Source organism: Scyliorhinus torazame, chromosome 30 (assembly GCF_047496885.1).
Source record: "Scyliorhinus torazame isolate Kashiwa2021f chromosome 30, sScyTor2.1, whole genome shotgun sequence".
In the NCBI taxonomy this organism is placed as follows: domain Eukaryota; kingdom Metazoa; phylum Chordata; class Chondrichthyes; order Carcharhiniformes; family Scyliorhinidae; genus Scyliorhinus; species Scyliorhinus torazame.
This window is the reverse complement of record NC_092736.1, coordinates 12,161,514-12,188,885: the sequence shown is the minus strand read 5'-3', so window position 1 is coordinate 12,188,885 and position 27,372 is coordinate 12,161,514. Positions and strand designations below refer to the sequence as shown.

The window sequence follows — 27,372 nt, the reverse complement described above, 5'->3', positions numbered from 1 at the left end:
TTAAAATTAAATATTGAGGTTTCGATCCAGTATCCTAGCCACTGTTGGGGTCTGGTCCGGGCTCGGAATAAAATTGGGGGCACTTTACCAGGACAAAGCAGTGACAAACAATTCCTCAAACATGGACAGAAATGGCCTCCAACGCAAGTCAAACCCGTCCACCGACCCCCTGAGGGTGAACCTCATCTCTAATGTGAGGAAGTTGTACAGATCCCCCAACCACACCATGGTGCCGCCAATCTCCAGTTCAACAGTGTCCACGGCCGGGCAAAAAGCGAAGTGAGGCCAATCAAACACTTTCCTCGGTGGTGGAAGAGGTTACTCGGGATGGTTTACAACGGCAGACGAAAGCAACATATTTGGATTTGGCGTAGGAGCCGCAGTTAACCTTATCTAAAGGGATGAGGAAGGTAGAGAAAAAATTACAAGGCTGAACATTTAAATTTGCCCGAGACGCAGCCTGAATCATTGGAATTAGCTAGAATTCAGCTACAAATGATACAATTAAAAATGCGGAAAAAGATAAACAGAAAGAAATAAAACTGAAGAAATTGGTCATGGCAGAGGAAATGGAAAAGAAGAAGCTTAAGGTAGAAATAGAAAGATTAGCAAAGGAAGAAAAAGATAAGGAAAAAGAGAGAATTTGAACTTCGGAGACTGGAACTGTAAAGAGAACATCAATGGAAATGTTGGACTTAAAGGCAGAAGCTGAGGAAGGTCTAGAGGAAGAAGAAATGCTTCCTGGTCAAAAGCTTAGTGGGAATATGTTTAAATATATTTGAGCATCACCAAGATTTGATGAGAAATATGGGGAAGCCTTTTTCATCTTATTTGAGAAAGTGGCTAAACAATTTAATTGACCAAAGACCATGTGGGTACTTTTGGTTCAAAAAGGTAGGGCTAGTGAGGTTTTTGCATCATTGTCAGAGGAGGTATCTAGGGATTACGATGAGGTGCAAAAAAACCATGTTAAGTGCATATTAACTAGTGACAGAAGTGTACAGACAAAGGTTTAGAAATCTAAGGGAAGAACCAGGTCAGACATTATACAATTAAACAAAATAATGCTGTTAGATGGGTAAGAGCATTAAAAATAGACCAAACGTATGACGCTCTTAGTGAATCGATTATTTTGGAGGAATTTAATGATTCACTTCCCGCAGTGGTGAGAACTCATGTGGAAGAGCAAAGAGTTAAAACTGCTGGATTGGCAGCAGAAATGGCAGATGATTTTGAATTGGTTGATAAAGCAAAGTTTGGTTTTCAACATCAATTTCAATCTGTGAAGGATAGAAACTGGGGAAATGAGAAATTCACAGGTGGTGAATGCAAAGGAGGTTTAGTTGGTGATGTTAAGGAGAGTTTGCCTCAGAATAAAAATGAAACCTATGATAGTAGAAGAGCGATAAGGAAAATGAAGTTTTAATAAAGATGGACATGCGAAGATGCAGTATTGGTGGCTGAAGAAATGTGCTGGGAAGACAGAGTCAGTAAGACAGCATGAGCCAGTGGGTTTCATTAAAGTGGGAAGCCAACCCTTGTCCCAGTGGAAGAGAGGCAATAGCGTACAGCCTGTTCAGAGGTTGGTGGACGAGCAGGTACCAGAACTTTTCACAGATTTTATTTGTGAGGATAAAGTTTACTTGTGTACAAGGTGGAGAAGGTAAGGAGATTAAGATCTTAAGTGATACAGGAGCAAGACAATCTTTAATGGTGAGAGATAAGGAGATATGTAGTTTGGAAGAGGTTTTTGCCAGAAAAGGTGGTAATATGTGGAATTCGTGATGAGAGGAGCAGTGTGCTGCTATGTAAGGTGGTCAGGTTAGAGCATCCGGTTAAAAGTGAAGAAGGGGTGGTAGGGGTAATAGAAAAATTACCTTTTTCAAGGGTACAATTTATCCTAGGTAAATGGAACAGTGATTAGCACTGCTACCTCACAGTTCCAGGGTCCCGGGTTCAATTCCAGCCTCGGGTGACTGCCTGTGTGGAGTTTGCACGTCCTCCCTGTGTGTGCGTGGGTTTCCTCCGGGTGCTCTGGTTTCCTCCCACAGTCCAACGATGTGCAGGTTAGGTGGATTGGCCATGATAAATTGCCCCTCAGTGTCAAAAAGGTTGGGTGGGGTTACTGGGTTAGCTGGACAGGGTGGAAGTGTGGGCTTGGGCAGGGTGCTCTTTCCAAGGGCCGATGCAGACTCGATGGGCCAAATGGATACCTTCTGCACTGTAAATTCAATGGTTCCATGGTAATGCTATGGCTGGATCACAGGTGGGAGTGCCGCCTACTGTTGTTGAAAAGCCAGTGGAAAGTCAAACAACTGAGGTGTCACAAGAAATATATCCTGGAGTGTTTCCTTTGTTTAAAAAATTCCCAATTAAGCCAATCCACCTCCCCTGCACATCTTTGGGTTGTGGGGGTGAAACCCATGCAGACACGGGGAGAATGTGCAAACTCCACACGGACAGTGACCTGGGGCCACTTTCGATCCCAGGTCCTCGGCAATTTGAGGCCGCAGTGCTAGCCACTGGCCCACTGCCAGGACAGAGAATCCTGCTACCGGGTGCGGCGGGATGGAGAATCCCGTCCTATGTCTGTAGAACGAGGGAAAGAATTTAATTTGAATGTGTAACGCTTGATGACCGACAGGGTTGGGTGCAGTGGGAGATATTTTAGGTACGATCAATTCTAAGCATAATTCTAAGACTGGAATACCGTTTTATTCCACTTACCAAGACCTCCATAATGAATTTGAACTGAGTCTGGCCTTTTTGGCGGAACGCTTTGTTTGACTCCGTACAAAAAGTTGTCCAGCCATTGTGATCCTGTTGCACATAATGTTCTGCTGCTGGAGGTTGGGGACCGAAGGAAAGGTTGTGGTGGGAGGTCACCAAGTGTCCAGCATTTAGGACATGAGGCCTCCGGGGGTGGCCAGCATGCCAAACCTACTTGGGTTAGGGGTAAGAGTTAGAGGGTTAGGGTTACATCATAAAATCTCGCCGTTTATTTCCGTCACATCGCACTTTTCTTCTCTCCACAGGAGAAACGCCCAATTCCGGAACCATGCCCTGGTGGTAAGCACGTTGTTCTCTAGAAGATTTCCTGAACGAAAGCCTTCCTCATTCCTTTCCAATTACTTCCCCCCCCCCCCCATCCTTTGTCACACACACTGCCAGACTATTTTAGAGACATGCATTGTGCAAAAATGTGTGTGCTACGGCGGCGCAGTGGTTAGCACTGCAGTCTCACGGCGCCGAGATCCCAGGTTCGATCCCGGCTCTGGGTCACTGTCCGTGTGGAGTTTGCACATTCTCCCCGTGTCTGCGTGGGTTTCGCCCCCACAACCCAAAGATGTGCAGGGTAGGAGGATTGGCCACGCTAAATTGCCCCATAATTGGAAAAAATGAATTGGGCACTCTAAATTTATTGATTTTTTAAAAATGTGTGCTACAGTTTTAAGCTAGGGAGCAGAAACGCAGTTCAGACTTTAATGCAAACATATGAAATAGGAGCAGGAGAGGGTCATTCGGCCTCTCATGTCTGCTCTGCTATTCAACAATATCATGGCTGATCTGTGCGTGTTGCAAAGTTCCAAAGTTGCGTAAACCTCCGAGAGAAAAAGCTCCTCCTCAGCTCTGTCCTCTAAGGGCGACCCTTCATTTTGAAGAAGGTGGCTTGCGGTGTTCCCAACTCCCTGAATTGGACTTCCACCGTTATCCATTCTCAAGCATCGCGATTAATTTATCCAATTAGCATTCCGAATCGCACGCGCTCCTGCGAGCAGGGCTCGATACTGGGCAGGGGAAAACCCAATTGGATGCCAAGTCCAACGCCTTCCCTGCTCCGCCAACTCAACCATTGAAGAAGATGCTTTAGGCAAAAGGTCAAGTAAAGCTGGAGTGGAATAACAGCTTTGTCATTACTGGGGCATTTAGATGTTTGTCGTAAGATTTATTACCTTTTCTAATAGTTCTTATTGAATGGGAGGGAAAGGTTTCACTTTCTTATTCCCTGTTAAAAATATGTGCATTGGAATAAGTTTCCCCCAAAACTTTGGTCAGGATGATACGGCTCGATGTAAGTTATTGGAACATGATTTCCTACACTGATGCAGTGCGGGGGAGTGAGGGGCAATGACCGTGAGAAATGAATGTTTGAGCAACGGTGTTCCAAAATCTGTTCTTTTTCTTTAAAAAATCTTTTTTTTTTTCTTTAAAAAATCTTTTTTTTTTCTTTAAAAAATCTTTTTATTCTCCTCATTTTCCACATTTTCATCAAATAGACAAGAGAAAACCAGCAATAACAAATACCGTGCCAATACCCAAACAGCGCCCCCTTCAATATACAAACCCCAACATCACCCGTACTTTCCAAATAAAACGCAAAAGAAAATTAGCAGTCATCCCGTAGACAATGTGCTCAACACCCCCAATAAACCCCCCCCCCCCCGCCAATGTTCGATGGCAATCAATTCTAGAATGTGCATGATAAACAATCCCCATGAATTCTAGAACCCTTCCATCCTCCTCACCCCAGCCCAAACTTCACCTTCTCAAGAGTCAAGAATTCCAGCAGGTCCCCCAGCCACGCCGAGGCAGAGGACGGAGAAGCTGACCTCCACACCAGCAGGAGTCCCGTCTCCGCGCAATCAGCGAGGCGAAGGCTAAAACATCTGCCCCCCCGCACCCGCCTGCAGCCCTGGCCGGTCCGACACCCCGACAATGGTTTTTAGAGGCCCTGGCTCCAAGGTCACCCCCGGGATGACCTTGAAAACCGCTCTACAATATCCCTCCAACTTCGGGCAGGCAAAAATCTGTTCTTGAGTTGCGAAGGAGCGAGCAAGGTTCTTTGCAAATCCCCAGTGAGAGCTTCTTCTCAACTCTGTAAACGAGGAGTTTGCCAACTGCAAGGCGTTGCTCATTCCACCTTTACATGAAGCAGGTCAAAAACTATTCTTCATCAACACAACAACTCTGTCTTTGTGCCTGCGACGTCGTTGTCCAATCACTCCCAGCTCCCACCTATCCTGACCTTCTACTTTGCCCCACCTGCCCCAACCCCTCTTAAACAGCATAAAATCCATTTCATTTCTCCCTCGCTGAAGAGTCGCACGGACTCAACACGTCGGGCTGGATTCTCCGATCCCCCAGCCGCATGTTTCTCGGCAACGGGAGGCGGCGCACAGTTCGCTGGTGGTAGAACTCTCTGGGGCGGCGGTGCTATGTCGGAGGGACCCGAGAATCAAAGCCGCCAGCGAACGGCCGGAATTCTCCGGCCGGCATCCTCCGGCCATTAACTCTGTCCCTGCCTCCGCAAAGTTTGCCACCGCCTGACATTACCCAGCATTTTCTGTTTTTTATTTCAAATTTCCAGCATCCACAGTATTTCGCTTCTATAACAATTCTTTACAGTCACGGTCCTTATTTCCAGAATTTATTTTTGTGTGTTGGTTTATCATAGAATTTACAGTGCAGAAGGAGCCCATTCGGCCCATCGAGTCTGCATCGGCCCTTGGAAAGAGCACCCTATTTAAGCCCTCACCTCCACCCTATCCCCATAATCCAGTAACCCCTGGACACTATGGACAATTTAGCATGGCCAATCCACCTAACCTGCACATCTTTGGACTGTGGGAGGAAACCGGAGCACCCGGAGGAAACCCACGCACACCTGGGGAGAACGTGCAGACTCCGCACAGACAGTGACCCAAGCCAGGAATCAAACCTGGGACCCTGGCGCTGTGAAGCAACAGTGCTAACCACTGCGCTACCGTGCCACCCCCATAGATACGGTTTCCTTCTTTCAATATTCAGTAATGCCCATTTTCTGAGGCACTTTAGGAGCTTTAGAGGTTGGCAACCAGCCAATCTTTGCCCTTTCAGCTACAAGGAGTGGGGGGGGGGGGGGGGGGGTGCCGACTTTGCAGTGGCTTCCCAAATTGCTAACTTGGAGGTTCTCTTAATCAAAAGATCGCCCTTTGGAAGACGCTGAGTCGATCTGTAGACACATAAGGGGCTGGTTTAGCACACTGGGCTAAATCGCTGGCTTTGAAAGCAGACCAAGGCAGGCCAGCAGCACGGTTCAATTCCCGTACCAGCCTCCCCAAACAGGCGCCGGAATGTGGCGACTAGGGGCTTTTCACAGTAACTTCATTGAAGCCTACTCGTGACAATAAGCGATTTTCATTTCATTTCACTTGCTTCCAGATAGATTTTCATTGGTCCACTCCACATCAAAAAATAATTGATAAAGAAAGCAATATCAGCTCTTCACAGAAACCAAATCTGAATAATGTAATCCCATTGCACTACAAATTTACTTATTTTTGTTTAAGTCATGTGTCTTTATCGTAAATGGTCCGCGTGTTCCGAAGTACCTGCGTTCAGTGTGTGAAGCTCTCCTCTGCTGAAGGTTGCGTTGTGGTTTGAAACATTAATTTCCTTGCTGTGCTGTGATTCCAGAGGTCCTGCTGAAGATTCATTCGGTCGGCATCTGTGGCTCTGATGTGCATTACTGGCAACATGGAAGAATCGGCGATTTTATTGTCAAGAAACCAATGGTTTTGGGGCATGAAGCTGCCGGGACTGTGCATAAATTGGGGGAAGGAGTCGAGCACCTGAAAGTAGGTCAGTCCGTTAAAAAACACCTTATCGAACCTATAAAGAAAAGTCTTACGATTGTATCATGCTTTCCACAACTACTGAAAGTCTTATAGAATCATAGAATTCCTACAGTGCAGAAGGAGGTCATTCGGCCCATCGAGTCTGCACCGCCCCTCTGAAACAGCACCCTAGCTAGGCCCACTCCCCCACCCTATCCCTGTAACCCCATCTAACCTGTGCGTCTTTGGACACTAAGAGGCAATTTAGCATGGCCAATCCATCTAACCTGCACATCTTTGGACACAAAGGGGCAGTATAGCATGGCCAATCCACCTAACCTGCATGTCTTTGGACACTAAGGGGCAATTTAGCATGGCCAATCCACCTAACTTGCACAAGTTTGGACACTAAGGGGCAATTTAGCGTGGCCAATCCACCTAACTTGCGCATCCTTGGACTGTGGGAGGAAACCGGAGCACCCGGAGGAAACCCACGCAGCCACGGGGAGAACATGCAAACTCCACGCAGAGTGACCCAAGGACAGAATCGAACCCGGGTCCCCGGCGCTGTGAGGCAGCAATGCTAATCACTGTGCCAATGAGGTACTTTTGAAGTGTAGTCACTGCTGTGACGTAGGAAATGTGGCAGCCAATTTGCCCACAGTAAGTTCCTGGGAAGAACAACGTGCTCACCTGTTTTAAGAATATTGGTTGACAGCTTAACATTGACCAGGGGGCTGAGGAACATTCTCCTCCTGCTGATGAATAGTGGAATTTCTATATTTACCTGAGAGAGCGAGCCAGGTGTAGCCCTCACTCAGTACTATGTGTCGGCCTGGGTTATATGCTCAAAGACTTGACCCCATGATCTTCTGACTCTTAACGTGAGAATGCTACCAATTCAGCCAAGGCTCATGCTAATCTTGTGCTGCCAATTGTTAATGTGCCTGCCATCAGTACGTCATCGAAGTACATTTTATCCAATGAATGTGAGAGCAGGAACTCACTTGCACTCACGTTTGCATAAGTACCAGGGGCGAGATTCTCCACTCCCGCGCCGGTTGGGAGAATCGCCTGGGCCGCCAACATTTCCCGGGACGCCGGTCCGACGCCCTCCCGCGATTCTCCCAAGCGGCGGGAACGGCCCCGTCGAGTTCCGCGGGCCGCAGGCCGGAGAATCGCCGGAGACACCCAAAATGGCGATTCTCCGGCACCCCCGCTATTCTCAAGCCCGGATGGGCCAAGCGGCCAGGCCAAAATGGCGGGTTCCCCCCGGCGCCGTCCACACCTGGGGCGTCATTCTCCGCTGGCGGGAGTCTCCGTTTTGCCGGCGCCCGGGGGTTTCCCGACGGCGTGGGGCTGCCCCACAATGGGAAACCCCATTGACCGGCCGGTGTTACGGAGACTCCCGCCGGCTGGTCTGCGCAGAAATGTGGCGGGGCGGGTAGGAGAATTTCCTACTGCCGTCGGGAACAGCGCAGAAAAGCTGGGGGGATGGCCTGCCGGGGGGGGGGGGGGATCCTGCACCGGGGGTACCTCAAATGTGGCATGGTCCGACGATCGGTGCCCACCGATCGTCGGACCGTCCTCTCTGAAGGAGGGCCTCCTTGCTTCCGCGGCCCCGCAAGATCCATCCGCCATCTTCTTGCGGGGCGGACTCAGAGAGGACGGCAACCACGCAAGCGCGGGTGACGCCAGTTATGCGACGCCGGCCGTGTCATCTATGCGGCGCCGCCTTTACGCGGGCGACAAGGCCTGGCGCGTGTAGATGACGCGGCCCCGATCCTAGCCCATTGTCGGGGCCTGAATCGGTCGGGATAGGGGCCGTTTCGCGCTGTCGTGAACTTCGACGCCGTGAGAATCCCGCCCCCTAAATTTAATAAAATTTAACTGCAGGTTCTTCATTCCGAAGGATTAGAGTTGAATTTCGTTAATTTTAAAAGTTAGATTCAGAGGAACAAAAAAATACCCTCAAAGCCAGCTTGGTGCTCGCGTGCAGGCACATTCTTTGAGAGCATTGATGAATGGTGAAATATGCAGCATGGGGCAGAACTCAAAATGCTCTTCACTGGAGCTCTAGAGCTAAGGCATTCTCTGTGGGTAAAATCTAAGCTGTATTGAATCATAAAATCGTGGAATGATGCTGGAGGAGGCTCTTCGGCCCCTTGTCCTTGTTCTAACTCTTTTTTGAAAGAGCTTGGGCAATTAAACCCGGTGTCCTGAACTTTCCCCGTGACCCTCTTTTACCTCAAGTGTTTTATTCTGCCGTAGGTGACAGAGTTTCTATCGAGCCGGGTGTCCCGAGAGAGAACTGCGAATTTAGCAAAATTGGACGCTACAATCTATCCCCGACAATTTTCTTCTGTGCTACTCCTCCTGACGATGGAACTCTTTGTCGTTACTACGTCCACAATGCCAGCTACTGTTTCAAGTGAGTAACTCTTACATAGACGCAGAGGGTCATAGAGTTTTACAGCAAAATGAGGCCCCACGACCCATCATGTCGTGCTGGCCATCAAGCGCCTGTGTATTCTAATTTCATTTTCCCGCACTTGGTCTGTAGCCTTGTGTGCTGTTGCATTTCAAGTGCTTGCCTAAATGCTTCTTAAATGTGAGGGTTCCCGCCTCCACCACCCTTTCAGACAGCGAGTTCCAGATTCCCACTGCCCTCTGGGTGGAAAGGTTTCCCCTTGAATCTCCTCTAAATCTCCTGCCCCTTACCTTGAATCTATGCCCCCTGGTTATTAACCCTGCCACCAAGGAGAAACTTTTCTTTCTGTCTACTCTGCCCCTCATAATTATGTACACCTCGACCATGTTCTCCCTCAGCCTTCTCTGCTCTAAGGAAAACAGCCCCAGCCTCACCAGCCTCTCTTCATAGCTGAGACGCTCCAGTCCAGGCAGCATCCTAGTGAATCTCCCCTGCACCCTCTCCAGTGCAATCACAGCCTTCCGAAAGTGTTGCGACCAGAACGGCGGACACTACTATGATTGTGACCTAACAAACTTTTCATACAGCTCCATCATAATGTCCCTGCTCTTATATTCTATGCCCTGGTTAATAAACGCAAGTATCTCATATGCCTTCTTAATAACCTTATCTACCGGCGTATGGTAGCACAGTGGTCAGTACTGTTGCTTCACAGCGCCAGGGACCCGGGTTCGATTCCCGGCTTGGCTCACTGTCTGTGCGAAGTCTGCACGTTCTCCCCGTGTGTGCGTGGGTTTCCACCGGGTGCTCCGGTTTCCTCCCACAGTCCCGAGATGTGCAGGTTAGGTGGGGTTACACAGATAGAGCGGGGGAGTGGGACGAGGTGGGGGGCTCTTTCGGAATGTCGGTGCAGACTCGATGGGCCGAATCCCACTGTAGGGATTCAGTCCCTTAGGAAAAAAGATCCGCATGTATATTCCCAATGGCATTGCACAACGGGCTCCAGCAAGACACTCACGAGGCTCTGTTTTCTTTTCTGCCACCATTCTGCAGGCACATCAGCTTGGGCTGACAAGTGGCAAGTTTACATTCATGCCACACGAGTGCCAGGCAACGACCATCTCCTACAGGAGAGGATCTAACCATCGCCCCCTGACATTCAATGGCATTACCATCGCTGAATCCCCACAAACAAAATCCTGGGGGGTTACCATTGATCAGAAACTGAACTGGACTAGCCATATTAATACTGTGGCTACCAGAAATAGTCAAAGGCTAGGAACCCTGCGACGAGTAAGGTGAAGAGCAGCAGATATCTATGAACACCACCACCAGGAGGTTCCCCTAAATGAATAATCATTTACATCCCGTGAATGAATTAAAAAAACATCCCTTCTCATTAATTGACTATTAGTATGTAAATTGTGCAAGTGGGTCGGGCCACGTGTTGAATTTTGTATTCCTTTATGGGATGTGGGCGTCGCTGGTTAGACAGCATTTATTGCCCATCCCTAGTTGCCCTTCAGAAGCTGGTGGTGAGCTGCCTTTTTGAGCCGCTGCAGTCTTGGAGGCGTAGGTACACCCACTGTGCTGTTAGGGAGGGGGTTCCAGGATTTTGACCCAGCGACAGTGAAGGAACGGTGATATATTTCCAAGTCAGGGTGATGAGTGACTTGGAGGGGAACCTCCAGCTGGTGGGGTTCCCAGATACCATCTGCCCTTGTCCTTCTAGATGGTCATGGTCCCTAACGCTGTGATGCAGCAGTGCTAACCCCTATATAGACATATTTAGACAATATTATAGACATTCTGTTTCAGTGGGTCACCATCTGATCCTTACACGCTAAAACATAAGGAACGATGTGAAAATCTTCCCGTCGAACAAAAGGTTATAACAGTTGTGGCGCCTCCTTGTTTTTAGGCTTCCTGAGTGTGTGAGCTACGAGGAAGGAGCGATGATTGAGCCTCTTTCTGTTGGGATACATGCCTGTCGTAGGGGTGGAGTCCACATGGGCCAAAAGGTGCTCATTTTTGGGGCAGGTAGGTGGTTGCGCAGGTGGACTAACCGTCCCTGACGTCAGCAACGAAATGGGTTCATGAGAAATTGTTTTGTGCTGTTTTAAGTTGAGATCAAGAAGGAACAGCACGTCGGTGGGTATCCCCCGTAAAAAATAAGTTGGAATAAATCACCAACAAACACCGGTAAACCAATTTCAGAAAAGCTCAGAGAGCAATCAACATAGCTATGGTCGGAGGCCTAGTAGTGTGCCGAAACCACAGTGTGTCTTAACCCGGATAAATGACTACAAGTCTGTTTCATGAAACAATTCAATGTTTATTTACTGACACAAATTTGTTAAGGTTAATCAATCACACACGCATACAACATCAGTTAAACTGTAAAGCAAGTTCGCACAAGACCTTAACTTAACATCAAGTGACTGACAAGTACCGGACGGGTGAAGGCTTTTATCTGTCACCCTCAGTCTTGCATTTCTCGATGGCTGGTTGGTGGTCTTCCTCGTTCTTGGCTCTTATCTTCCTTCTGCTGGTGGCAAGGGTGGTCTTCCTCTTCGGCCGGGTGTGAAGGGTCACCATTGTTGGCTGCATCTGGACAGCGAGAGATCGAGGGGTTGTGTAGCACCTTTTATCCCTGGGGATTTCGCACCTTTTTTGGTGGGTCCAGGTGGGCTACCAATCAATCGATCAGGGCTCGATCACCCTGATCGATAAAGTCCAATCAAGGTCTGCCACCTTAATGGTGGGACGTGCCCTTACCGGCCATGTCCGTTAGTGTCCGAGGCACCTCGGCCTTTCCATATAATAGACGTCGTTGAGTCTGATACTTAGAAGCAATTTGCATGTTAGCCCATTGCCCCGGGATGGCCTGGAGATGGTCTTTTTCCTGTGCGGTTTGCAAAGTCCGGGCTGCAACTTTTGTTTATTCTGAACTGTACCCTGCTTGTTCTCGAACTTGGCCACTTTTCCCAGCATCCCTTGCCGGACGCCATTTTTGGTGGCCGCACTAACGATGAAGGTGACTGAGGCAATGCATGGACTAAATGGCGTGTGTGCTTAACTCGATTTGATGCTGTGTTTGCAGAGAAACGTTGGTGTATACCATGGATTACACTTTCCTCGTTAATTGAAGATTGCCTCCAGATTTAGTTCAATGTAGATATTTGTGACGTAGATGGATAATAGGGCTGGCTATACACAAACCTTGCTTCCAGTGATCTCTGTGAAGTGAGCCACTTTCACCGCCCTGCAGCCTCCAGAGTTCTGAAGTTAATTTTAATTGTGCCAATTTGCAGAGGGTCTCTGATCGTGTGGTTACAGCAGTGTGACCCAGAGCCAAACAGAAAGGGGGGGATTTTCTGTCTGTTTTTGCTGGCGGCATAGCCTGGCCTTACCCAGTTACTCTTGCTCTCTCTTGTACCTTTGTGGGGAGATGTTGCCGCACTGTGAGAGAAAGCTCTTCTCGCACTGGCCACGCCCGCTGTCTCGGAGGTCGATGTTTACCTGCTCTTTGTCTGTTGGCTGATGCTCAGTGTTGTGGGAGAGCAATGAAGGGAAAGTGGGATCTTCCGTTAGCCGACGCCGAAATCGGGGAATGCGATTGGGCGGAGAATAGCTTCCGTTGCCAAAACTGCAACAGGCGCTGATTTGACGCCAAATCGCCATTCTCCGTCACCTCGAAAATGGAGTCAATGTGTTTCACTCCGCACGTACAGTAGGCACCGTTTGCATATCATTAGCGGGCCAGTCCCGGTATTCTCCGGGGCCTCCGCGATCCTCCGCGTCCGATGGCCCGGGTTCCCCGTGGCGCGGCTCACTTGTGCTTTTGAAAATCGTGAAACCGACATCGTGGCAGCTGAGGGAGAGAGGGGGTACGGAAGGTGTCCAACATTGCCATAGTTTGCTGCCAGTTGTGCCGCTGGCCGGGGTGGGGGGGGAGGAGAAGAGTAGTGGGAGTTGGCCAGGAGGTGGGCTGTGGGGTCGGGGCGGACGGGCATGGAACACCATTGCCGCAGCCGGCCAGGCAGCCACGCAGCTGCGCACACCCATAACACCCCTTTGAGCCTGGCGCCATGGGTCGTATAGGTGACCCCCCCCCACCCCTCCCAGGGCACCCCCCTCTGGCCCCAGCCGACCCATCAGCTGTGTGGGCCCCTCCAGCACAGCCAGTGCCATCTTGGTAGCTGGGATGGTGTGTATGGGGAGTGTAATGTGTATGTGCGGCTGCAACTTACCGGCCTCCTGAGTGTCGATCACGGACCCGGCAAATCCTGCACCGTTTCTCATTAGAATCGACTGTGTTCCACGTAGCGCCGGTGCGAGCCCCTCAACGGTAATGGAATGGGTCTGGGTGCGGCGCCCGTTTTTCTGTCGCAAAACTCCACGGATTCTCCATTGCCGTCTCAGAAATCGAGAATCCCCCCTGGCATGTTTATTAAACAGAAAAATAAGCTGATGTTCACGTGTTAGGTATCTCCATTTGCGTTCATAATGCAGCTCTGCACAGTACTCTGCTTTTGATCTAACTTTCAACCTTTCACTTAGGGACAATCGGGCTCATGAATCTGCTTGTTGCCAAGTCTATGGGAGCCAGCCCAATTGTGGTTGTTGGTAAGTGTATTTTGCGTAATATTTAAAATGGTTGAGATGGCCACATTATGGCCGGGATTCCCCGGTCTCCCAGACGCGTGTTTCTCGGCTGCCCGCCGTTCGCTGGTGGCGGGATCATCTCTTCCCGCCGCCTGTCAATGGGAATTCCCGTTGAAGCCCCTGTACCCCCACCCCGCCCGGGAAACCGGCAGGCGGGGGTGCGCTGCCGGCAGCAAGAGACAATCCCAACGGCCGGAGGATTCCGGCCTACATTGCTTTTGGCTTGTCTTATGGTGTTATTTTTTGGGGGGGAAGGAATGTGGTGCTTTTTTTTATTCATTCATGAGATGGGGCCTTCGCTGGCCGCATGGACCAGCATTTGCTGCCCATCCCTTGAGAAGGAGGGGGTGAGCCCACTTCGTAAACAACTGAAGGTCCGTGTGGTGTAGGTACATCCACAGTGCTGTGGGGGGGGGGGGCGCTCTGCTGACTGCTGACTTTGTAAATACAGTATTGCAGAGGGCAGCTTGTCTACTTGAGGCATGAGTGCTTAAAACAAAGGGCAGGATTATCCAGCCCATCCCACCAGCGGGATCTTCCTGCCCCTCCGATTGTGACCCTTCCCCTCGCCCCGGCCGGTTCCACAGTGGTGAGACTGGAAGATTCTGCTTGCCCCCCAGTGGCGAACTTCCTCCACCAAAAAAGACACCGCGGGGTTGAGTGCAGATCGTCCCTCCCAAAGCTTTTGGGCTTGACCGGGGAGGCAGTGGCATAGTGGTATTGTCACTGGGCTAGTAATCCAGAGACCCGGGCTAATGATCAGGGACCCGAGCTCGAATCCCACCACAGCAGGTAGTGGAATTTAAACTCTATAAAACATCTGGGATTAAAAGTCTAATGATGACCATGAATCGATTGTTACAAAAAAACATCTGGGGCGAAATTCTCCGGAAACGGCGCGATGTCTGCCGACTGGCGCCCAAAACGGCGCAAATCAGACGGGCATTGCGCCGCCCCAAAGGTGCGGAATGCTCCGCATCTTTGGGGGCCGAGCCCCCCAACCTTGAGGGGCTAGGTCGGCGCCGGACGAATTTCCGCCCCGCCAGCTGGCGGAAAAGGCCTTTGGTGCCCCGCCAGCTGGCGCGGAAATTACATCTCCGGGCGGCGCATGCACGGGAGCGTCAGCGGCCGCTGACGGCATTCCCGCGCATGCGCAGTGGAGGGAGTCTCCTCCGCCTCCGCCATGGTGGAACGCCACCCCCCCCCCCTCCCCCAGGACCCCGGAGCCCACCCGCGCCGCCTTGTCCCGCCGGTAAGGTAGGTGGTTTAATCCACGCCGGCGGGACAGGCATTTTAGCGGCGGGACTTCGGCCCATCCGGGCCGGAGAATCGCGCGGGGGGGGGCCGGCCAACCGGCGCGGCGCGATTCCCGCCCCCGCCGAATCTCCGGTGCCGGAGACTTTGGCAACCGGCAGGGGCGGGATTCACGCCAGCCCCCGCCGATTCTCCGACCCGGCGGGGGGGTCGGAGAATCTCGCCCCAGGTTCACTAATGTCCTTTAGGGAAGGAAATCTGCCCTCCATACCTGGTCTGCCCAACATGTGACTCCAGACCCTGTGACTCTGAACTGCCCCCTCAAGGGCTGTTAGGGATGGGCAATAAATGCTGGCACAGCCTGCGACGAACACATTTAAAAAAAATTCAGACTGCAAAGCCCAGCTCAGTTCTGTGCATTTAATTCCCACCTGGATTTGCCTGTTCTGAATTTTGATTTTGCCGGGAGTTTTGGGAAGGGTTACTCTGTTAATATCAGCAGCTGCAAACTGATACAAAGAGATGGAATTCTATATAACGCTCAAATTTTACATTTGACTAGAGACACCATGGTGCGTAACCAAGCGGGTAACAAAGTTGAAAAGATTGGGCGCTGCTATAAAGTTAGGAGTAGGAGAGTAAGACATGGTGCATTATCTCACAGATTCAGTGTCAAAAATGCTTTATTTACTACTAATCCTCCTATCCCCTCAAACCTAACTGACATTGGCCCCTCTAAAGAAATTTTGTATAATTTGCATTTTTAAAAAATGACTAATTGACCTCAGGCATTTCCATAAATGAGGCTTTGTAACTTCCACACCATTGCAGGTGCATGCCCCCAGGATCTATGACTCCATTGTTCTCCCAGGGAGTCCAATCCATGTATCTATCATTCGATGGTTTGGGTCTTGCACCCGCAAAACGGGGCAAGGCTTCATCCCTCACGCTTCCATGAAGTGTGGCATGATGGCATCAGGTTGGCAATCCAACATCAACCCGCCAATCTCTGCCAAATACGAAGGCCAGCAGCCGGCAGAATCGCCAGCTCGCCTGCCCCGTTGGGAAGGGAGATGACTGGCGAGCTCCTGGACTTGTTGAGAAAGCCAGTGGGCTGCAATTTTCCATTTTCCCACTCCATTATCCACTAGTCTCATGGGAAAAACATTGGGAACGAGCTGGGCCGGGTGTGAAAGTGAAAGTCATCACAGTCCCAGGGTGGGGACCAGAGCCTGCTTTCCCCTTTGAGGAGGGGGGCTGACTGGTGGTGATTTAAGCTGAGGATCACCATACCTCAGGCAAGGGGCAAGGTTGAGAAGGCGGAGCCTTCATGGTGACCCCAGCCCGTACGGGATTTAAACTCGCACTGTTGGCACCGCTCCGCAACGCGTATGAGGTGACGCAAGAGTGGGTGGAAAGGTCAGCAAACGTAACCGTGGCCGCGTGTAGCAGTAGAGTCTGCTGATGAAGGTGGCCGTGGTTGAATGTTTGTCTACTTTATTTGTTCAGCTTCATGTACAGCCTGATTAAACAGCTAAGCAGCTGGGGAGAGGGAAGGGACTCTTTAAATCGGTGGTCGGAACGCACTTCCACTTCATGGCCTCTCCCTCCACACATCCCGCCCGAGATTCCAGATTCCTCCCAGAGCCCTCTATCCCAATGTCCCTTAGCCAGCATTCCAATGGGAGGCTGATTGGCCAGACAATGCTAGGTTCAACATGCTGAAATGACGGGGGTAGTGGTACCAAGCGGACCATGCACGTCCCATTCCGCCTCCCCTACCCCGCAGCCCGCCCAACGTGCGATCAGAGTCCCACCGTCTCGGCCTTACATTTGCTGAGTTTGAAAGATTCTTTTTCCGCAAATAGTTTCAAGTAATTTCCCAATTTGGACCTTCAGTTTTGACTTAGTTTGAATGGTGGCAGCTTTTCCAGGCTGAAAAGACATTTCTCTCCAATCTTTCAGCAAAGTCCAGGTTCCAACACCAAGGCTGGAACGATTCAGCAACCCGCCCCTGACAGGCCCCCTGCCATTTTACTTTCGAAGGAGAGTTGACTGGCAGCAGGCGGGACCCGCCGTCCTCCATTGGACGGGAGTCCCGATTAGGAGAGCTGCCGGCCATTCAGGTTGGCCGGTACCGCCCATGCGGGGGGAGGGGAGGGTGGGTGTCACAAGGTAGGCAAGATGGGCAAGGGTGGCACCGTGATTAGCACTGCTGCCTCACAGCGCCAGGGACCTGAGTTCAATTCTGGCCTTGTCTGTGCGGAGTCTGCACATTCTCCCCGCGTGTGCGTGGGTTTCCTCCGGGTGCTCCGGTTTCCTCCCACAGTCCGAAGGTGTGCAGGTTAGGTGGATTGGGCATGCTAAATTATCTCTTGGTGTCCAAAGATGTGCAGGTTAGTTGGATTGGCCATGGTAAATTGCCCCTTAGTGTCCAAAGATGTGCAGGTTAGTTGAAGGTATGGTGATAGGGCGGGTGGGAGAGTGGGCCTGTGTGTGGTGCTCTTTCGGAGGGTCGGTGCAGACTTGACGGGCCCAATGGCCTCCTCCTGCACTGTAGGAACTCTGTGGTTCTAAGTTAGGCCAGCGGGGATGTACCAGCATCCGGGTGCCAGCCTACAGATTGTGGCCACAAAAGAAAAGGCCTTCAAGTGGCCACTTGTGGGCTTTAACTGGGGCAAGGGTGGGCTTCCCATCCGAGGAACCTGCCCAATCCACCGCAGAATTGCTTCCAGGTCAGGGTGAGTGGAATCCCGGTGGGAGTCCCATCCGTGCGAATCCCCCCCCCCCCCCCCCCCCCCCCCCGCCTCCATCCCCACCCCCACCATGGCCGCAAGGAGGAGCCTAGAATTCTGACGCAGGCCGGGGAGTGCAGTTTAAGGCCACAATCAAATCGACCGCGATGCTATTGAATTACAGAGCCGGCTCGAGTTGTTGGATGGCCAACTCCCTCCCACTCCCCTTCCTGAATCAATATCGACTGCTGTTCATTAAATTTAAAGGTAGCTTTATAAATAACTCCTTGATATTTAGGTATCATGGGCAGAATTTTACTTCTTACTGTCTGGCCATCCTTACATTATAAAATTTTAATGTGGTTTATACTATCAGGAAAAATGAATTCAATTTTATTGGCTGAATCAGTGTCTCCAGGGAGAATTCATAGTGTGCGGAAGAATTTTACTGGTCATTATAAATGTTTCCTGTGGTGATATGCATCACTGTAAATATACAAGAGGTTAATGTGAACACACTACACCTAGCTAGACACCAGAGGGAGCATCAGAGACATCATGACACACAGGCAGTCAACCAATAGGTCAGTAAGACAGGACACGACCAATGGGCAGCCACGACACACCCAGACGTGACACCACCACAGGGGGGCATTACACCAACCCATATATAAGGACACAGGGCACATGATCTTCCTCTTTCCAATGGAGACAGTTAGTGAGTACAGACAGGGTTAATTGAAACACATCACACCCACCACGTGGATTGTAGCAGACTGGTTCGTCAGTCTGAGTAGCTATAGCAGGATTAACAGGAGAGTCGAATCCAAAGAAGGAGAATCGTTAATAGTTTAATAACTGTGTTAAAGCTATCTCCAAGTCTGAACCTTCCTTTGTCAGAGTGCACATCAAGGAAGCAGCTTTTATGCTACGACAAGAGCATAACAAAACATTTCCGTGATAATTTAGTTTGAACCTTCTGCTACAGATTTGTCTCTAACCCTCTGCGGTCTTTTTTGGCGCATTAAACTATTTCAGATATGGTGCAAGAACGTTTGGACATGGCAAAATGCATGGGTGCCTCTTGCGTTTGTAAAATGGAAAAAAACACGTGTCCTCGAGAGATGGCATCGAAAGTGAAGACTGCCCTCTGCGGTATGCCAGACGTAACAATTGAATGCACAGGGGCGGAGCAGTGTGTCCAGTCTGGTATCTATGTAAGTATTGAGGCAGTGGTGAATGTTTGGTCAAATGCTTTGCCGTCCGTTACTTTTGCACCACGAGTTAGTCATGGAGCTCCGCCCGTGGTTTTTGGAAGGCTGCATTTTTTGCCCATCTCGAAGCGGATCTGAGGGTCAACATGCGCAGGATTGGACACAGACGTAGCGCATTCAGGGTAGGGTTGGCAAGTTTCCCCCTTGCAAAGGGGATTTGTGAAACCGGCTGGGTTTCTGTGAGAAGTTGCAAGCTCTCCCCCCTCATTGTTCTGGTGGCGGCCTGATAAATCCACAAACGTATTGCACATCCCCACCGACACCTGGGAATCCCTGGTCCAAGACTGCCCCGAAGCAGAGGAAAAGCATCCGGGGAGGAACCGAACACCTGGAGTTCCATCGCCGAGGCCAGCGGGGTGGGGGGTGGGGGGGACGTGTGGCAGCCCGGAGACCCCACCCATCTCCAAACACCATGCCCCCCTCCCCCTCACCATGACAGAGACTGTGACGTTCATCAGACGGAAATCCCGGATCTGGGACTACGTCTCAGGGCGCGGACCGGGTAGGGGAGCATTTCTCACTACGGAAGCCCCAGTTTCATTAATTATACACCGAGGGGTTTAGCACCATCTTCTGTAAGGGGGCAGACCTGATGACGCACACCCAGCCATCATATCTGGCCGCCATATTGAAAAGGAGCCCAACGTCGCTGACTTCCTGTTGAAGAAACATGATGGGCCTCCAGGAACACTCTGAGGCTGGAAGATGGAGCTCCTCGATGATATTACAGGTGGCAGGATCCACCTGTAGGTGCTCTGCCCACCCACCGCAGGTACCCCAGGATCCACAACAGCTGGCGGTTTCCATCCCGCACCCCGGAGGCAGCTGCACGCATCGTCCCTGATTTCTGCACACCAAGTGTGCCCTGGGCCGGCATGTTTTGCCGCCGGCATGGCGGAGAATCGGGCTTGGAGGGAAGATTCTGGTCCGGGCCTTCATCTGCATCCCGTTAGCGGAACGCAAATCAGTTTATCGCCTCTGGTGGAATTCTCCCACCGTCATGGTGGACACCAGCGGAAGATCCCACGGGAACTTAACACCAGCGTAAACCGCTGCTGATCTCTCCCCCCAGCCTGCCCGTACGCCATAGAACCCGTGGGGGGGGGGGGGGGGGGGGGGTGCAGGGACGAATTCCACCCATTGATCTCCGTTACTAACACTAGTCTCTTTTGTTTCTCCAGATTAATTTAATTAACTGAATTCACATCCTCCAGCTGCGATAGTGGAATTTGGCTCTTGTACCCGGATCATTAGTTCAAGGGCACCAATCTTCCACTGACCCCAGCACTGCACTAGCGGATCCATGGAGCTGAAATAGCTGCTCTCAATTGACCAAGTAGATTGCAGGAGAGTAATTCGAATACTTGGCCGGAATTCTCTGGCCATTCTCTTCCCGCCGGCAGTGCACCTCCGCCCGTGGGATTCCCAGCGGCGTGGGTTGGCGTCAATGGGAAATCCGATTGACAAGAGGCGGAAAGATGTAATCCTGCCGCCAGCAAGCGGCACCGAGGAACATGCGGCTAGGAGACTGGAGAATCCAGACCCTTGTTTATTTGTTTGCCTTTGTGTAGTTATTACATGAAGTGCGCGCATGACACACCCTCTCATTTTGAGCGAAGGGGGAAGGTTAAAGGTCTAAATAACGTAATCAGTTATTCCGCCCATGCCGATTCAACGAGGGCACACAATCGTGTCATTGGCGACAGCTATGCCAGTTTAGCATTCAGCCCCATTATGGGACGTATTGCGTTACAGTGTCGCCTGAGGTAGTAGATCAGGCTCAGGGAGCCAAGCAGCCTCGCGCTGTGCCTGTTTCTCATGCGCCTATGTTGCCACTTTGGAAGCAGCTAATTAGATTGAGTTACAAAGAGGAGAATTTGTCTGAATGGAAACGGAAGAAAAGTCAGGTGACCTGCTTGCCCATCGAGGAGGATTATGTGTTGTTGGAGGAGTGGATTTGTTTGGCTTTGTTTCCATGTGATTTTTTAAAAATTCACTCATGCTGGGTGACACTGGCTGGGCGAGCCTTTATTGCCCATTCCTAATTACCCTTGAACGGAGTGTCTTGCTTGGCCATTTCAGAGGGCATTTAACACGGTAGCATGGCAGTTAACGCTGTTGCTTCACAGCGCAAGAGACCCAGGTTCGATTCCCGGCTTGGGTCTCACTGTCTGTGCAGAGTCTGCACGTTCTCCCCGTGTCTGCGTGGGTTTCCTCCGGGCGCTCCGGTTTCCTCTCTCAAGTTCCAAAAGAAGTGCTTGTTAGGTGAATTGGGACATTCTAAATTCCCCCTCTGTGTACCCGAACAGGCGCAGGAATGTGACGACTAGGGGCTTTTCACAGTAACTTCATTGCAGTGTTAATGTAAACCTACTGGTGACAATAATAAAAATTATTATTATGAGTCTGGAGTCACATGTAGGCCAGACCGTAAGGACAGCAGATTTCCCTCCCTCAAGGACGTTAGTTGGGTTTTTTATGACAATCGCCAAAGGTTTCATGGTCATAGAGGCCATTCAGCCCATTGAGTCTGCACCAGCCCTACTTAAGCCCCACGCCTCCACCCTATCCCCTTTTTCCCCGTAACCGACCAAACCTGGGCAATTTAGCGTGGCTAATCCACCTAACCTGCACACCTTTGGACTGTGGGAGGAAACCGGAGCATCCGGAGGAAACCCACGCACACACGGGGAGGATGAGCAGACTCCGCACAGGCAGTGACCCAAGCCGGGAATCGAACCTGGGACCCTGGAGCTGTGAAACAACTGTGCTAACCACTGTGATACCGTGCTGCCCTGTCATCATTAGACTTTTATTCCAGATTTTTATTGAATTCAAATTCCACCATCTGGCATGGTGGGATTCAAACTTGGGTGCACTACCCTCGGTCTCTGAATTGCCAGAACCCCCAGCACCTCCCCATGAGTACAACAAAGCACTAATTCAAATTATTTGGTACTTCAACTTCTTAACACAGAATCAGCGGGAAATTGGTAGATAATGTTTAATCGTCCTTGAAGGTACATTCAGAATTAAGAAATTTGACTTTTTCCTTTTAATCTCCTTTTTTTAAAAGGCTACCAAGTCTGGCGGAGTTTTGGTTCTGATAGGATTGGGTAACACGAATACCACCGCCCCCCTGATAGCTGTCACAACCCGAGAGCTGGACGTCCGTGGGATTTTCCGATACTGTAACACGTAAGTGGCAAAGGCAACGTTGGGGATTTCCAACGATAGGCAACTCGGTTCCACTGAAACATGAGCCAATTCCTGAGGTAGTGTGTTCCACAGTCTCGCCTTTCTTTGTCCACACTATCTGATATTTATGGCCCAGAGTGCAGACATGGGAGGTATTGTGGTGCCCTGGGTAATGTCCTTTACCTCAGGGCCAGAAGCTCCGTGTTCAAGACCCACTGCAGGACTCAGTGGCCGTGGAAGGCGTGGCCAAACAGGTTGGCGGTGGGCCTGTAAATCCTTCCAGTGGTGGACGGTGAGAGTGGGAGAGTTTCCTGGGCAGCCAGACTACAGAAGGCAGCACCAAACTACGGCAGTATTTCTACAGGCAAAACCATGGACCAATCCATTGGAAGTCCATGATTACCAAGGCCCGCCTAGGGTCATGGTAGCTGAAGGAGGGAGGAGTACAGACAGTGGAAAGAAACATCTTTTCTACGCTTAACCACGCAACCAATATGACTCTGGAATTCAAGTCGGATGATACAACAGGACTTATAAGTACCTTAGAATCCTTACAGGGCAGAAGAAGGCCATTCAGCCCATCATATCTGCACCCTACCGAGGCCCACATCCCTGCTCTCCCCGTTACCCCACTTAAACTGCACATCTTTGGGCAATAAAAGGCAATTTGGCGTGGCCAATTCACCTAACCCGCACATCTTTGGGCTGTGGGAGGAAACCGGAGCACCCAGAGGAAACCCACGCAGACACGGGGAGGACGTGCAGACTCCGCACAGACAGTGACCCAAGGCCAGGATTGAACCCGCGTCCCTGGGGCTGTGAAGCAGCAGTGGTAACCACTGTGCTACTGTGCCGCCCTAAGGAATAGCATCAAAGGGCTCGTCCAGGAATTGAACTTGGGGGCCTCTCACAAATTCGCGGGACACAACCCCCGAAGCGAGTATCTCATCCCAAGCCAGTGCTCGTTGCCACGTAGATTCATTTTGAAAATGGTGGGGGGTCCCATCACCATGAATGACAACAAACAAAATTGTGAATGGTAGAACCCTTAAGAGTATTGACAATCAGAGAGATCTAGGAGTACAGGTCCACAGGTCACAGAAAGGGGCAACACAGGTGGAGAAGGTAATCAAGAAGGCATACGGCATGCTTGCCTTCATTGGCCGGGGCATTGAGTATAAGAATTGGCAAGTCATGTTGCAGCTGTATAGAACCTTAGTTAGACCACACTTGGAGTATAGTGTTCAATTCTGGTCACCACACTACCGGAAGGGTGTGGAGGCTTTAGAGAGGGTGCAGAAGAGATTTACCAGGATGTTGCCTGGTATGGAGGGCATTAGCTATGAGGATAGATTGAATAAACTCGGTTTGTTCTCACAGGAATGACGGAGGTTGAGGGGCGACACGATAGAGATCTACAAAATTATGAGGGGCATAGACAGAGTGGATCGTCTGAGGCTTTTTCCCAGGTTAGAGGAGTCAATTACTAGGGGGCATATGTTTAAGGGGCAAGGTTTAGAGGAGATGTACGAGGCAAGTTTTTTACACAGAGGGGAGTGGGTGCCTGGAACCCGCTGCCGGAGGAGGTGGTGGAAGCAGGGACGATAGTGACGTTTAAGGGCATCTTGACAAATACATGAATAGGATGGGAATAGAGGGATATGGACCCCGGAAGTGTAGAATATTTTAGTTTAGAGGGGCTGGTTTAGCACACTGGGCTAAATCGCTGACTTTGGAAGGAGACCAAGGCAGGCCAGCAGCACGGTTCAATTCCCGTACCAGCCTCCCCGAACAGGCGCTGGAATGTGGCAACTAGGGGCTTGTCACAGTAACTTCATTTGTAGCCTACTTGTGGCAATAAGCGATTTTCATTTTTCATTTCATTCAGCATGGTCGGCGCAGGCTTGGAGGGCCGAAGGGCCTGTTCCTGTGCTGTACTTTTCTTTGTTATAGGGCCTTGTCGTGCAATAATATTCAAACTTACACAATCTCAGAATCTCTCAGAAGATAGGACAGAGAAGACAATAAGGCGAGGTGGGGCGAGTGGGGAGGGGGGGCCTGTTTGTCTGCCTTTACACCCATTGAAGTCGAGGGAATATTGAACGCGGTGGCCTCTCCCAAATTCCCTTTCTGCCCTTCATCCAGGCTGTGCCCCAAGTGCAGATAACAACCTTCCCCAAGTCCGATTTCCATCTCATTCTCAGTCACCTGTGTGATTGGAGGACAAGACTGGTTGGATCAGTTGACAATTTAATCCTTCATCTGATTACAAAAGTCGATTGGGCGACCATTGGGAAGTATCAGCGCGAAAATTATTTTTTTTACAGACTTTGATGTGCAAAGGTGTCAATTGTTTGGTCCCCCCTCTACTTTCTTTGCTTCATCATTGCTGGTGTCAGTCCGTTCAATAGAAAGTGGCCAATAAAAGCAAATTACTGCAGAGGCTGGAATCTGAAACCAAAAAGAAAATGCTGGAAAATCTCAGCAGGTCTGGCAGCATCTGTAGGGAGAGAAAAGAGCTAACGTTTCGAGTCCAGGTGACCCTTTGTCAAAGTTAAATGAAATGAAAATCGCTTATTGTCACAAGTAGGCTTCAATGAAGTTACTGTGAAAAGCCCCTAGTCGCCACATTCCGGCGCCTGTTCGGGGAGGCTGGTACGGGAATTGAACCGTGCTGCTGGCCTGCCTTGGTCTGCTTTCAAAGCCAGCTATTTAGCCCAGTGTGCTAAACCAGCCCATACAGACAAAGTAGGAAATGTTTATACTGCGGAGTGAGAATGAAAGATGAGTCATAACCACAGAAAGCAAGGGGAAAGAGTGTTAATGGCAGTCCCCAGAGAGAACAAAAGATGTGAAAGGCCAAACTGCAGAGAAAGTGGTAAATGCCTGCTTTGTAATAACAGTCAGGAGAACATCACATGGACACATAAGGTTGTAGTAATTTCTACTCTCTGGTCAGTTGAAAATGAAAATCGCTTATTGTCACAAGTAGGCTTCAATGAAGTTACTGTGAAAAGCCCCTAGTCTCCACATTCCGGCGCCTGTTCGGGGAGGCTGGTACGGGAATTGAACCGTGCTGCTGGCCTGCCTTGGTCTGCTTTCAAAGCCAGCGATTTAGCCCAGTGTGTTAAACCAGCCTTAATGTGGGATTGTAAATGTGGTGAATGTATCATTTTAATGTGACTGAATTGGTGCGTGCATTTAAAGGGTTCCTGCGTGTGGCAATTGTCAGGGTACTGGGAGGGCTGTGAGGAACGGTAACATCGCTCACCTTATGTTTCTGTCTTTTGCTACTTTAGATGGCCCACGGCAATTAACATGTTGGCTTCACAGATGGTAGACGTGAAACCTATGATCACACATCGCTTCCCCCTGGACCAGGCCATTGAAGCATTCGAGCTGGTGAAGAAAGGTACAGCGCTCAAGGTGATAGTGCAGTGCGAGGAGCCAGAGAAAAAAGAAGATCCTCAGGCAAATGCACTCGAACAGTGCCAGCAGCAGTGCCAACAGTTGCTGCAACAGTGCCAGCAACAGTGCCAACAGATGCAGAAAGACCAGAAGGAACACTGCGGGCGTATCGGTGGCGGTCGCTCCTGAGCTTGTTTGTGTCTCTTGGTTGGCACACAGACCTAACTGTCTCACGCACTGAGTTTTCACTCAACATCTGCCCCAAGTCTGTAATAAACACACTGAATGATTGCCGGTTGTTGCAGTGAGTTTATTAGAGTCATAGCATGGAATCAGGCCCTTCGGCCCAGCTGCTCCATGCTGCCCAGTTTCTATCACTAAGCTAGTCCCACTTGCCCGCTTTTGGCCCATCTCCCTCTATACCCACCCTGCCCATGTAACACTGCTTTTTAAAAGACAAAATCGTACCCGCCTCTACCACTGCCTCTGGCAGCCCGTTCCAGAAGCTCACCACCCTCTCTCTGTGTGAAGAAATTTCCCCTCTGGTCTCTCTTCCCTCTCACCTTAAACCTCTGCCCTCTAGTTTTAGACTCCTCTACCTTTGGGAAAAGATGTTGACTATCTACCTTATCGATACTCCTCATTATTTTACAGACCTCTATAAGATCGGCCCTAAGCCTCCTACGCTCCTGGGAAAAAAGTCCCAGCCTATCCAGCCTCTCCTTATAACTCAGACCATCAAATCCTGGTGGCATCCTCGTAAATCTCTTCTGCACTCTTTCTAGTTTAACAATATCTTTCCTATAATAGGGTGACCAGAACTGAACACGGTATTCCATGTGTGGTCTTACCAATAGGCACACATAGACATAGAAGGAGGCCATTCGGCCCATCAAGTCTGCACCAACCCATTTAAGCTCTCACTTCCACCCTATCCCCATAACCCTCCTAACCTTTTTTGGTCACTCAGGGCAATTTATCATGGCCAATCCACCTAACCTGCACGTCTTTGGACTGTGGGAGGAAACCGGAGCACCCGGAGGAAACCCACGCAGACAACGTGCAGACTCCGCACAGACAGTGACCCAGCGGGGAATCGAACCTGCGACCCTGGCGCTGTGAAGCCACAGTGCTATCCACTTGTGCTACCGTGCTGCCCATACAACGTCTTGTACAACTTCAACAAGACGTCCCAACTCCTGTATTCAATATTCTGACCAATAAAACCTAGCATGCTGAATGCCTTCTTCACCACCCTGTCCACCTGCGACTCCACCTTCAAGGAGCTATGAACCTGTACCCCGAGATCTCTTTGTTCTGTAACTCTCCCCAACTCCCTACCATTAACTGAGTAGGTCCTGCCCTGATTTGATCGACCAAAATGCATCACCTCACATTTGTTTGGTGAAGTTTCATTACTGCTGGGGTTCCTCCAGCTCCCTAGTCCACTCCGTTTGTAGATGCAAGGCACACTGAGGGTCTCTGTGCAGTCCGATTCTCAGCTCTTGGCAACTGAGTTACAGCAACTTGCTTTTAGAAAGTGCCTTTACTGTAAAATTGCCCAGGGCACCTGAACAATGAACAAAAATGAATATTGAAACAAGGAATGAGAAGCAATGTCAGTGCCCGGTTATTTAATTTCCAGTTCAGAAACAAAAATGAAGATTGACAGTAGATAAGATCAAATTACTGCGGATGCTGGAATCTGAAACCAAAGAGAAAATGCTGGAAAATCTCAGCAGGGCTGGCAGCATCTGTAGGGAGAGAAAAGAGCGAACGTTTCGAGTCCAGATGACCCTTTCTCAAAG

The 27,372-nt window shown here is 50.2% G+C and overlaps 1 protein-coding gene across 1 annotated transcript in view; it reads left to right on the top strand.

The window, feature by feature from the left end:
- LOC140404383 (sorbitol dehydrogenase-like) overlaps positions 1-25,855 on the top strand; it is a 35,439-nt gene extending 9,584 nt beyond the window's left edge. The window contains exons 2-9 of the mRNA XM_072492828.1: positions 3,036-3,069; positions 6,457-6,621; positions 8,868-9,027; positions 10,949-11,067; positions 13,591-13,656; positions 18,723-18,901; positions 22,035-22,156; positions 25,456-25,855. Of these exons, the coding sequence (XP_072348929.1) occupies positions 3,036-3,069; positions 6,457-6,621; positions 8,868-9,027; positions 10,949-11,067; positions 13,591-13,656; positions 18,723-18,901; positions 22,035-22,156; positions 25,456-25,753 (1,143 nt within the window). The 3' untranslated portion in view covers positions 25,754-25,855. The remainder of the gene's footprint in view (positions 1-3,035; positions 3,070-6,456; positions 6,622-8,867; positions 9,028-10,948; positions 11,068-13,590; positions 13,657-18,722; positions 18,902-22,034; positions 22,157-25,455) is intronic.
- The last annotated feature ends 1,517 nt before the right edge of the window (positions 25,856-27,372 follow it).